Source organism: Piliocolobus tephrosceles, chromosome 21 (genome assembly GCF_002776525.5).
Source record: "Piliocolobus tephrosceles isolate RC106 chromosome 21, ASM277652v3, whole genome shotgun sequence".
Taxonomy (NCBI): domain Eukaryota; kingdom Metazoa; phylum Chordata; class Mammalia; order Primates; family Cercopithecidae; genus Piliocolobus; species Piliocolobus tephrosceles.
In genome coordinates this window covers 40,794,638-40,807,341 of record NC_045454.1, presented here as the reverse complement: position 1 = coordinate 40,807,341, position 12,704 = coordinate 40,794,638, and the positions used below count along the sequence as shown (strand labels likewise).

General features: G+C 39.5%; 1 protein-coding gene across 7 annotated transcripts in view; it reads right to left on the bottom strand.

Moving 5' to 3' along the window:
* ZNF44 (zinc finger protein 44) overlaps nt 1-12,704 on the bottom strand; it is a 52,271-nt gene that overhangs the window by 26,279 nt on the left and 13,288 nt on the right. For 2 of the 7 annotated variants that reach the window (XM_023188736.2, XM_023188737.2), the window contains 2 exons: nt 1,134-1,260; nt 139-199 (listed from right to left, as the gene is read on the bottom strand). The exons of 1 other annotated variant lie outside the window; for it this stretch is intronic. In XM_023188736.2, coding sequence (XP_023044504.1) covers nt 139-199; nt 1,134-1,260 — 188 coding nt within the window. Of the gene's footprint in view, nt 1-135; nt 200-1,133; nt 1,261-8,020; nt 8,064-12,704 lie in introns of all 7 variants that reach the window. 4 more of the 7 variants (XM_023188738.2, XM_023188742.1, XM_023188740.1 and 1 more) reach the window with 4 other exon arrangements.

Below are 12,704 nucleotides of genomic sequence, written 5' to 3'. Positions count from 1 at the left end.
CATTTTTATAGAGAAATTTTTCTAAGAATAAATAAATATAAGCTGGGCTTGTTCATAATCTTTGCTTCTTTTTAAAAGTGCTTGTCATTCTCAGAAACATTACAGGGACATCACCTGTCTCTTATAAGTACAAATTACCTTGCATTTCTCCTGAGATTTTGGTACTGATCATCAATGTTCTGGTTTTCCCATTTCATTCCTAAAAGAGAGATCCAGAAAATTCACTATAAATTATTACAAAATGACACAAAAATTGTTAAGATTTTATGTACACTGCAATCATGCATGATTCATTCATTGAACTATAGTTGACTCCTGAACAACACAGGTTTGAACTGCACAAGTCCATTTATATATAAATGTTCTTCAGTCTCTACTACCACTGAGACAGCAAGACCAAACCCTTTTCTTACTTAGCCTACTCAATGTGAAGATGAGGATGAAAACCTTCATGAGGATCCACTTCAACTTAATGCAGAGTAAATATAGTTTTTCTTCCTTGAGATTTTTTTATTAACAATTACTTTCTCTAGGCCAGGAATGGTGGCTCACACCTGTAATCCCAGCACTTTGGGAGGCCACGGGGGGGCGGATCACAAGGTCAGGAGATCGAGACCATCCTGGCTAACATGGTGAAACCCCGTCTCTACTAAAGATACAAAAAATTAGCCGGGCGTGGTGACTGGCGCCTGTAGTCCCAGCTACTGGGGAGGCTGAGGCAGGAGAATGGCGTGAACCCGGGAGGCAGAGCTTGCAGTAAGCCGAGATCGTGTCACTGCACTCCAGTCTGGGAGACAGAGCAAGATTCCATCTCAAAAAACAAAAAAGAAAAAAAAATTTACTTTCTCTAACTTACTTTATTCTGAGAATACAGTATGCAATACATATGACATATCTGTGCTCGTCACTTGATTGTATGACTGATAAGGCTGCCAGTCAAAATAGGCTAAGCTGTGGCAGACAAAAGATTATATTAGGACATACAATTGGTTGGGGCCTGGCACTTCTTAACCTTGTGTTGTTCAAGGGTGAACTGTATCCCTCTTCCGTATTTCAAATCACTGAACAGCACTGATGACCACAAAAAACAAACGTTTCTAATTGACTAAATGAAGACATGATGTCATCCATACCTACACAGTTCAGGTTCCTAATGGTTTCCCGCATCACATCTCTGTAGAGATTCTTCTGTGATGGACCCAGCAAAGCCCACTCCTCATGGGTGAAGTTCACAGCCACATCCTCAAAGGCCACTGAGTCCTGAAACATCCCATATGTCCAGAAAAGGAAGGTTGAAACTCACAGTACTGAGAACCTATACTCACTTCATAAACTTCCCATGATGCTGTGGTTTCCAAGCATTTATTCAATGACATGGTAAATCCGCTCTTATTCTGTGTCTGCACTCACTGTCTGATGCTGGAATTGTGCTTGCTAAAATAACAGTTGAACAGGAACATGTCTCTTATTGGTGAATTATGCAAATGAATCTTATTGCCTGTATTACTCCTAATGTGTGTTTCTACAGTGGGTCTGTAGTTCTTGTCATGACAAAGTCCTACAACCTACTGTGCAAAAGAGAGTTACAATTAGCAGTCCTGAGACTGCATATCCTTACAACTGCTTGTTCACAATGTTGAACCTTTCATGGGGTCTAGACAATGTATTTAGGGGAGGGCCCCATGAGCATAACTAACAACAGGGGTGGAGTGTGGCTAAACTATTTGTGTAAAAATTAGGGTATTTGCTTAACTCCTAACTTCCCTCTAAGAGTTTGAAATTGTATTACATCCTTAGCAGAGGAAGCGTACCCAATCAGCCACTGCTAGGTTTGAATGTTTTCCCCTCCAAAATGCATGCTGAAACTGAATCTCCAATGTGGTAGTACTGAAAGGTAGTGCTTTAAGAGGTAAGTGGGTTTTGAGGGTTTGGAACACATGGATGGATTAATCCACTCAGGTATGAATGGCTTAATTAATAAATGGGTTATCACAGATGAGGTTCTGGTGTCCTTACGAGAAGAGGAAGATACTTCAGCTAGACACTCAGCTCCCTCATCATGTAATGCCCTGTGCCACCCAGGGACTCTACAGAGTCCCCATCAGCAAGAAGGTTCCCACCAGATGCCCACTTTGACCTTACTTGGTCTTTCCAGCTTCCAGAACTGCAAAACATAAATATCATTTCTTACAGATTACCCCAGTTCTGGTATCCTGTTATAAGTAATGAAAAAAACAGTATTGTAGACTAAGACAGACACAAAGAAACACTCTAGGCACTGGGTCCCTAATGAGCAACTCTGGTAGATGATATTTCATATGTTTTTTGTTGTTGTTGTTTCATTTTTTTTCAATTTCTTACTTAGGGGATTTAGCCTATCCTATGTGATTACATGGAGAGAATATTTTGGAAGCTGGTGACTGGTTCCCTGTAGATCAAGTGTAGTTAAGTATAACAAAAGACTAGTAAAAGAGATTTTACCAACTAAACAGAAAAATTTTAAACTTTTTATTGGGTAATGTCAAAGGAGAAAGAAAAGAAGAGGACAGGCTGCAAATGTTCTTAGACAGAATTCAGTGTCAGCTTTCATGAATATCGATTATATTCCATAAATCTCAACAGCAGACATTTAATAATAACATTACATAAACCATTTTTACAGAAGTCATAAATGTCTAAAAATACTTAAAAAAAAAAACCCTTCTCATCAAGAAAGTAGACAGCTAAACAAAAACAGAGGATTTAAAACTATAATTTTCCACATCCCATCCTATTGACAGTGAGAAAAAGATATGTAAACAGGAAAGTGAAAAATGGTAGGAAAGCCTTGTATTGTTTTTTTTCTTTGGCTCCATCTCTGCCCACCTCATTGCCAGTCTTCAAGACAGCAGTCAGAGTTCCCATGGTAGAACTCTAATCACCACAGAGAGTACAGATCATATTTTATTTCCAAATTATTGCCTTTGTATTTTTGATTCAGTCTGGGGACTATCCAAAGGTCTGAAACAAGACTCTCTACTCTATTTCATTTACAATGGAATCCAATCAGAGTCAAACTGGGCAGGAACTACTTTAAAATGTTGCAAAATACACAAAAACTGTACAACCAGCTGGGACAGACTAAGACATACATTAGAAGGCCAGATGTGATGGCTCTCACTTGTAATCCCAGCACTTTCGGAGGCCAAAGTGTTGGGAACAGGCCCCCAAATCTGGACATAAACAGGCCCCCAAAACTGGCCATAAACAAAATCTCTGCAGTACTGTGACATACTCATGATGGCTATGATGCCCATGCTGAAGGTTGTTGGTTTACCAGAATGAGGGCAAGGAACACCTGGCCCACCCAGGGCAGAAAACCACTTAAGGTGTTCCTGAACCACAAACAATAGCATGAGCGATGTGTGCCTTAAGGACATGTTCCTGCTGCAGATAACTAGCCAGAGCCCATCCCTTTGTTTCCCATAAGGAAGGCTGTTAGTTAATCTATAATCTATAGAAACAATGCTTATCACTGGCTGATTGTCAGTAAATATGTGGGTAAAACTCTGTTCGTGGCTCTCAGCTCTGAAGGCTGCCAGGCCCCTCATTTCCCATTCCACACTGTATATTTCTGTATGTGTGTCTTTAATTCCTCTAGTGCCAGTGGGTTAGGGTCTCCACAACCAAACTGGTCTCGGCAAGTGGTGCCCATACGTGGGGCTTGAACCCAGGTCGAAGAGTCACCGAAGCAACGGTTGGAGACCGTGGAACTAAGCTGGAGGACACCTGACTACTCTTAAGCAATCCCCATGATGAGTAAGAAGGGAAGCTCGGAAGCATCAGGGTAACAGTGGGACAAGTGTGAGCTCTAGTTTGTTCTACCTTGGAACCTTTCCACACTGATGATGAGGAGGAATGAGAGTATAATGAAGTAACAGAAGAGGTGACAGAGCAAGTTTGTTTGCCAGCTAAAGCTAAAGTGGCAAAGGAGGAAGAGGTTCATTCCTACCCTTCTGCACCCCCTCATTATTTTGAAGAAAAACAGTGGCCTGACCCTCCAGATCTTTCTTTTTTTTGAGGACACTGGGCGAAAAGTAGTTGCCCCAGTGACTGTTCAGGCAGCGCCTTGAGTGACCACTCTCAGTTCTATTCAGGCAGGAATTCAGCAAGCCAGACAAAAGGGTGATTTAGAGGCTTGGCAGTTCCCTGTTAAAGCTACTTTGTTGGCATAAGCCACAGAAGGACCGAAAGTGGGTAAAGGAAATACTCCATTTCCTGGAGCTTGTTTTAACTGTGGGAAGAATGATCATACTAAAAAAGAATGTAGAAAAAAATCAGCAAGTCAGGCCGCCAGCTGAGAGATAAAAGAAAACTGCTGAGCCTGGAATATGTCCAAAATGCAAAAAAGGAAAACACTGGGCTAATCAGTGTCACTCTAAGTTTGATAAAGATGGGAACCTGATTTTGGGAAACTTCACGAGGGGCCCGTCCAGGGCCCTGTTCCAAACTGGGGCATTGCTGGCTCAGGCCATTCCCTCACCCCTGTAAATGTCTCCTCCCACAGCCAGTAGTGCCGCAGTAGGTTTATGCTGCACAAAAGCTGTGAGCCTTCTTCCTGGAGAACTCCCGCAGAAAGTTCCAACAGGGGTTTGTGGACTCTTGTCAGCAGGGATGATAGGATTGCTTCTAGGTAGGTCTAGTTTAAATTTAAAAGGAGTGCAAATACATACAGGAGTCATTGATTCAAATTACAATGCAGAAATTCAAATTGTTATATCTACTTCTATTCCCTGGAAAGCAGAGCCAGGAGAGTGTATAGCACAGCTGCTGATTGTGCCATATGTGGAAATGGGGAAAAGTGAAACTAAATGAACAGGAGGATTTGGAAGCACAAATCAACAAGGCAAAGCAGCTTATTGGGTGAATCAAATTACTGATAAATGTCCTACCTGTGAAACAACTATTCAGGGAAAGAAATTTAAAGGTTTGGTAGATACAGGAGTGGACATCTCAGTCATTTCTCTATACCACTGGCCATCCATGTGGCCAATTCAACCCACTCAATTTAACATAGTTGGAGTTGGTAAGCCCCTGAGGTATATCACAGTAGTTATATTTTGCATTGTGAAGGGCCCTATGGACCACCTGGGACTACTCAACCAATTATAACTTCTGTACCTATAAATTTATGGGGAAGAGACTTATTACAACAATGGGGAGCACAAGTTCTAATTCCAGAGCAACTATACAGCCCTCAAAGTCAACATGTGATGTATGAAATGGGGTATGTCCCTGGTATGGGACTAGGAAAAAATTTGCAAGGTTTGAAGGAACTGCTTCAAGGGAAAGACAAAGTTCCCGCCAAGGTTTAGGATATCATTTTTGATGGCGGCCATTGTTAAGCCTCCAGAACCTATACCTTTAAAACAGGTAACAGATAAGCCAATTTGGATAGAACAATGGCTGCTAAGTAAAGAGAAACCGGAGGCTTTAGAGGATCTAGTTACTGAACAGTTAGAAAAAGGACACATAGCTCCAACATTTTCCCCTTGGAATTCTCCAGTTTTCGTAATCAAGAAAAAATCAGGTAAACGGAGAATGTTAACTGACTTAAGAGCCATTAATTCAGTTATACAACCTATGGGGACATTGTAGCCAGGACTGCCTTCTCCTGCTATGATTCCAAAAAATGGGACTGTAATAGTCATAGATTTAAAAGACTGTTTCTTTACTATCCCCTTAGCTGAGCAAGACCGTGAACAGTTTGCATTTACAATTCCTGCAGTAAACAATCTGCAGCCTGCTAAGCATTTTAATTGGAAAGTGTTGCCACAAGGCATGTTAAACAGTCCAACAATTTGCCAGAAGTATGCAGGGTGAGCAATTAAACCTACTCGTAAAAAAATTTCAGTGTTACATTATTCATTATATGGATGATATACGTTTTGCTGCCCCCACTTGAGAAATATTACTCCAATGTTATGATCACTTGCAAAATTCGATTTCTCTATGCTGGTTTAATTATAGCTCCTGACAAATTCATACTACTCCTCCTTACTCCTACTTGGGGACCTTAGTAAATGACACTACAATAGTGCCACAGAAAGTAACCATACGTAGGGATCAATTGAAAACATTAAATGACTTTCAAAAATTACTAGGGGACCTTAATTAGACATGACCTGCTTTAGGCATTCCTACTTATGCCATGAGTAATCTATTTTCTATCCTAAGAGGAGATATCCTAGTCTCACTAGCCCTTGACAATTAACAAAGGAGGCTGAGGCAGAGTTACAGCTAATTGAGAACCAAGTGCATAAGACACAAATAAACAGAATAGATCCAGAGAAGACTATAGATTTGCTAAGTTTTTCAACTTAGCATTCACCTACTGGTGTTATTGTTCAAGAGCAAGATCTTTTAGAGTGGCTTTTCCTTCCACATACTAATTCATGGAATCTGACTCCTTATTTGGATCAAATCGCTACTATGATAGGAAATGGGAGAACTCAGATTGTTAAATTACATGGATATAATCCTGGAAAAATTATTGTCCCTCTCACGAAGGCACAAATACAGCAAGCTTTTGTAAATAGTCTCATTTGGCAAACCCATTTAGCTGACTTTATGGGTATTCTCAATAATCATTTTCCTAAAACAAAACTGTTTCCATTTTTAAAATTAACTAATTGAATTTTCCACAAAATAACTAAATTTAAACCAACTGACGATGCTGAGAATGTTTTTACAGATGGGTCTAATGATGGTAAAGCTTCTTATTCTGGCTTGAAAGGTAGTTTTCAGATGCTGTATACTTCAGCTCAAAAAGCCAAGCTTGTAGCTGTAATTTAGGTATTGACTGCTTTTAATATGCCTATTAATGTGATTTCTGATTTTTCATATGTGGTTTATTCTATACAGTTAGTTGAAAATGCTCAGTTATAATTTTATACAGATGAACAACTGATGACTTTATTTAGCCAACTGCAAACAGCAGTTCGGAGTAGAATGTACTCTTTTTACATTACTCATATTAGGGCTCATACACCTCTTCCAGGGCCTTTAACTGAAGGGAAACAAATGGCTGATCGCCTAGTTGCTACTGCAATATCTAATGCTAGACACTTTCACAATTTAACCCATGTTAATGCCTTTGGTCTCAAACACAGATACAGCATTACCTGGAAAGAAGCTAAAGCTGTTATCCAGCAATGCCTAGCTTGCCAAGTGGTGCATTCCTCTTCTTTTACAGGAGGAGTTAATCCTTGAGGATTGAAACCTAATTCTCTTTGGCAAATGGACGTCACACATGTTCCCTCATTTGGGAGACTAACTCATGTGCATGTATGTGTAGGTATCTTTTCTCATTTTGTCTGGGCTACATGCCAATCAGGGAAGTCTTCTGCCTGTGTTAAACGCCACCTTTTGCCATGTTTTTCAGTGACGGGCATTCCAGCTTCTATTAAAACAGATAATGCCCCAGGCTATACTAACCAAACTGTAGCTATATTTTTCTCCATACGGAATATTAAACACATTACTGGCATCCCAAATAATTCTCAAGGACGAGCCATAGTGGAAAGAATGAATCTCTACCTGAAGCAGTTGCAAAAGCAAAAAGGGGGAAACAGGGACTACAGGACACCCCATATACAATTGAATCTAGCATTATTGACTTTAAATTTTTCTAGCCTGCCTAAAGGCCAGATGCTATCAGCAGCTGAACAGCATCTACAGAAACCAGCTGCAAAGACAGAAGCAGAACAACTGGCTTGTTGGAGAGATCTGATAACAAAAAGTTGGGAAATAGGTAAAATAATAACTTGAGGTAGAGGTTATGCTTGTGTTTCTCCAGGACCGAATCAACAGCCGATTTGGATACCATCAAGACACTTGAAACCTTATCATGAGCCAGATGCTGAAGAAGAGATTCTGGGAGGAACCCAAGGACCCCCCTCCCAGTTGCAGCCATGTCAAGATTGATGCTGAGGAGAACCCCAACTGTCACGAGCAACACCCATCAAACACAGCCACTTACCTGGGGACAGATCAAGAAGCTGTCCACAGATGGCAAAACACACCTGAGAAAAGCGGGACAACCAGTCACAATGAGTAATTTAATGATAGCTATGATAACAGTGATCACCAGTGCCATGAGTATTCCTTGAGCAAGGGCTGACAGAACAATTATACTTATTGGGCATATTTATCAATATTGGATGGCAATAATGTCTGGAAGTAATCACTCTATGACACAGTTACACATGCTTTCTGGTCTCAGTATTTACCATAATAAATCTGCTCCTATAATTGACACACACCACCCTCAAAAATCTATTTGTAAACAGAATTGAACCTGGCCAGAAATAATAAACGTACTTGTTTGGGAAGATTGCATTGCAAAACAGGCAAAGGTGCTGCGTAACAATTCCTATGGAATCATTATTGATTGGTCCCCTAAGGGGATGTTTAGCTTCAATTGCACCTCTCAGTCTGCATGCCACAGCCACACTATGTTCAGCTGGTCTGAACAAAATGGTCAGATGGTAGAAATGGTAAGAAATATGGCAAGAGTTCCTATTATCTGGAAACATGGTGGTATAGTGGCACCTCAACCTCAAATAATATGGCCCGCTGTAGGAGCTAAACATAAGGATTTGTGGAAACTATTAATGGCTATTAATAAGACCAAAATTTGGGAAAGAATAAAAAAGCATCTAGAAGGACACTTTACAAACTTGTCTTTGGATATTGCAAAATTAAAAAACAACTATTTAAAGCATCCCAGGCACACCTGACCTTAGTGCCAGGAACTGGAGTGCTTGAAGTGGCTGCAGACAGATTAGCAGCTATTAACCCATTAAAATGGATAGAAACACTTGGAGTCTCTGTGATTTCAATGATGATTGTGCTTTTAATTTGTGTTGTTTGTGTATAGTTTGCAGATGCAGATCCTGACTCCTACAAGAAGTAGCTCACCGTGATAAAGCTGCCTTTGCTTTTATCATCTTGCAAAAACAAAAAGGGGGAAATGTTGGGAACAGGCCCCCAAATCGGCCATAAACAGGCCCCCAAAACTGGCCATAAACAAAGTCTCTGCAGCACTGTGACATGCTCATGATGGTTATGATGCCAACACTGAAGGTTGTTGGTTTACTGGAATAAGGGCAAGGAACATCTGGCCCACCCAGGGCAGAAAATCGCTTAAGGCATTCCTGAACCACAAACAATAGCATGAGCAATGTGTGCCTTAAGGACATGTTCCTGTTGCAGATAACTAGTCAGAGCCCATCCCTTTGTTTCCTGTAAGGAAGGCTTTTAGTTAATCTATAATCTATAGAAGCAATGCTTATCACTGGCTTATTGTCAATAAATATGTGGGTGAAAACTCAATTCGTGGCTCTCAGCTCTGAAGGCTGTCAGCCCCCCGATTTCCCACTCCACACTTTGTATTTGTGTGTGTGTGTCTTTAATTCCTCTAGTGCTGCTGGGTTAGGGTCTCCATGACCGAGCTGCTCTTAGCACCAAGGGGGTAGGATTGCTTAAATGCAGGGAGTTTAAGACTAGCCTGGGCAACATAGGGAGACCTCATCTCTGCAAAAAATAAACAAAATTAGCTGGGTATGGTGGCACAAGCCTGTAGTCCCAGCTACTCAGGAGGCTAAAGTAGGAGGATTGCTTGAGCTTGGGAGGTTGAGGCTGCAGTGAGCCAAGATTGTGCCACTGTACTCCAGTCTGAGTGAAAGAGTGACACTGTCTCAAGGAAAAAAAAAAAAAAAAAAAACAGGTATTAGACCATCTAAGTCCTAGGAAAAAAGGCTAGAGTATAATTTTTCTTTACAAATAAACATATTCAAAAGCATCCAGATATACTGGGTAATGGAGAAAGCCCCATGCAGGCACAGGAAACAACATATTTTCATAAAAGATGGTTGGGGATCTTCCTTTTCCAGCTCTGGCTAACATCCAGATTTAGTTAAACAGAAACAGAAGGCTAAAGTAGTAAATGCTCTGGCTAAGTGCTCAAAGAATACCCCAGCAGAGAGCTATCCATGAAGACTGGAAGAGGTCAGGTTTTCATTTGTTTCATCTTTTTTACTTTTAGCTTCTAACATTCAGGAAATCTCTGTCAGAACACTGGATGAATAGAAGCAAAAGAACAGAGACTTCAGTGTCTATACCCAGTAGGAAACACACTCTGTGCAAACATTATTTGAAAATGTTACTACACAAATGAATAGGCCAGGTGCAGTGGCTCAAGCCTGTAATCCCAGAACTTTGGGAGGCTGAGGCAGGAGGATCACTTGAGGCCAGGAGTTTCAGACCAGCCTGGGCAACATAGTGAGACTCTGTCTCCATTTTAAAAAAGAAAAAGAAATGAATAATTTCAGCCTTCAAGCAAGAATGCCAAAAAATTAAGGGGAAAAAATCTGATTTCCAGAGTTATCCAATTGTAACATTCAAATGTCTCCTTTTCAATACAAAAAAAAAGAGAGAAATAAATAAAACAGAAACATGAAAATATGGCTTATTAATAGAAACAATTTGAGATAAATCATCTCTGAGAAACCTCGAACATTGGATTTACTGAATAAAAACTGTAAAGCAACTGTCTTAAATATACTCAACTTGGTAAAGACAATGATAAAGAACTAAGAGAAAACCAGAAAATTGATATAGGGATAAAATAATACCAAAATATATTAAAAATTGAGCCATATAGAATTTCTGCAACTGCAAGATACAACTTAAATGAAAATATCAGATGTGAGCAACCAGTGGGAAAAAAAAAACTCCCACAAACTCTGGGGAATTCACTAATAGAATCTAAGAAAAAGTAGACTATATAGATAAATAATACAGAAAATGAAATCACATAGAACGCTCAGCTAAAAGGAAAAAGGGTAGAAAAAGAGAAGTTAAAAAAAATGGAGAACAACAAATAGAAAACAGTAATATATATGTTTATCTGAATCCAGTTATGTCAACTGCCACTTATTGTGTATTATCTATATTCACCAGTAAAAAAGAGACTGGCAGAGTGAAATAAAAAACAAGGCCCAAAACTGTATTTTTAAAAAGCATTTTAAACAGAAAGAAACAGATACATGGCTGGGCGCGGTGGCTCAAGCCTGTAATCCCAGCACTTTGGGAGGCCGAGACGGGCGGATCACGAGGTCAGGAGATCGAGACCATCCTGGCTAACACCGTGAAACCCCGTCTCTACTAAAAAAATACAAAAAACTAGCCGGGTGAGGTGGCGGGCGCCTGTAGTCCCAGCTACTTGGGAGGCTGAGGCAGGAGAATGGCCTAAACCCGGGAGGCGGAGCTTGCAGTGAGCTGAGATCCGGCCACTGCACTTCAGCCTGGGCGACAGAGCGAGACTCCGTCTCAAAAAAAAAAAAAAAAAACAGAAACAGATACATTAAATATACAGGTATGAAGAAATACATGCAATTCTAGCCTTGATCAAGAGAAATTTGGAAGAGCTATATTACATTCAGACAAATCACGTTTTAGATTTTTAAAAACTACATGGGATAGACAGATTTCATAATGATAAAGAAGTCAATCCTATACGACATAATAATCCTTAACATCTATGCCCATAAAACAGAGCATCAAAATACATAATGCAAAAATGTATAAAACCACAAGGCAAAATACACAAACCTAGGATTATAGTTGGGGGAAAACAACTCACCTCTATCAATAATTGACAGATCAGTTCTGCAGAAAATCACTAATGATACAGCTGAACTCAACAGCACTATCAATCAACCGGATTTAATTGAAACATATTTATAGAATCACTCATTCAACAACAGCATACATATTCTTCTCAAGCCTTGGTGAAATATTCACCAAGATGAACAATATTATCAGCCATAAAACACACTTGAACAAATTTTTTTAAAGTATGTGATCAAATCATATTAGAATTAATGTAAAAATTAGTAACAGAAGCATAGTTGAAAAACCTCAACAAAGTGGAGATTGAAGCCACAAACTTCTCAACTACACAAACTTCAAAGAGAACTGTCAGGCAAACTGTAAATACTGCAATGTTTATGAAAAGGAATATATCTTAGCAAAATCTTTGGAATGGAGTAAAGGCAGTGCTTTGAGGGAAATTTAAAGAATTGAGTGCATTTCCTAGAAAGTAAAAGTTTAAAATCAATACCCTAACCTTCCATTTTAGGAAACTAGAGAAAAATGACAAGATTAATGTAAATCAAACAGATGAAAGTAACAATGGGAAGAGATATAATGAAATAGCAATGAAGAAATCAGTAGAAAACATCAACAAACCAACAGATGGTTCTTTGGAAACATCATTAAAATTCATAAGCCCATAACCAAGTTAACTCAGAAAAAAAAGAAGCCATCACTACTAATCCCACGGACAGTAAAAGGACCATAAAGGACTATTAGGAACAACTAAGTACCCACATATTTGATAAAATTACATGGAATGGACCTTGAAAGACACTACCAAAACTCACAAAAAGAGACCTAAGTAATATGAATAGGCCTGTATCTATTGAAGATATTAATAAATAATAAATGTCCCAGAAAAAAAACAAGCAAACAGGTCAGAATGATTTCACTGCTGAATTCTGGCAAGCATTTATGGAAGAAATGATACCAATTCTCTACAATCTCTTCCAGAAAAGAGAAGCAGAGGAAGCACTTTCTATTCCATTTTATAAGGCCAACAT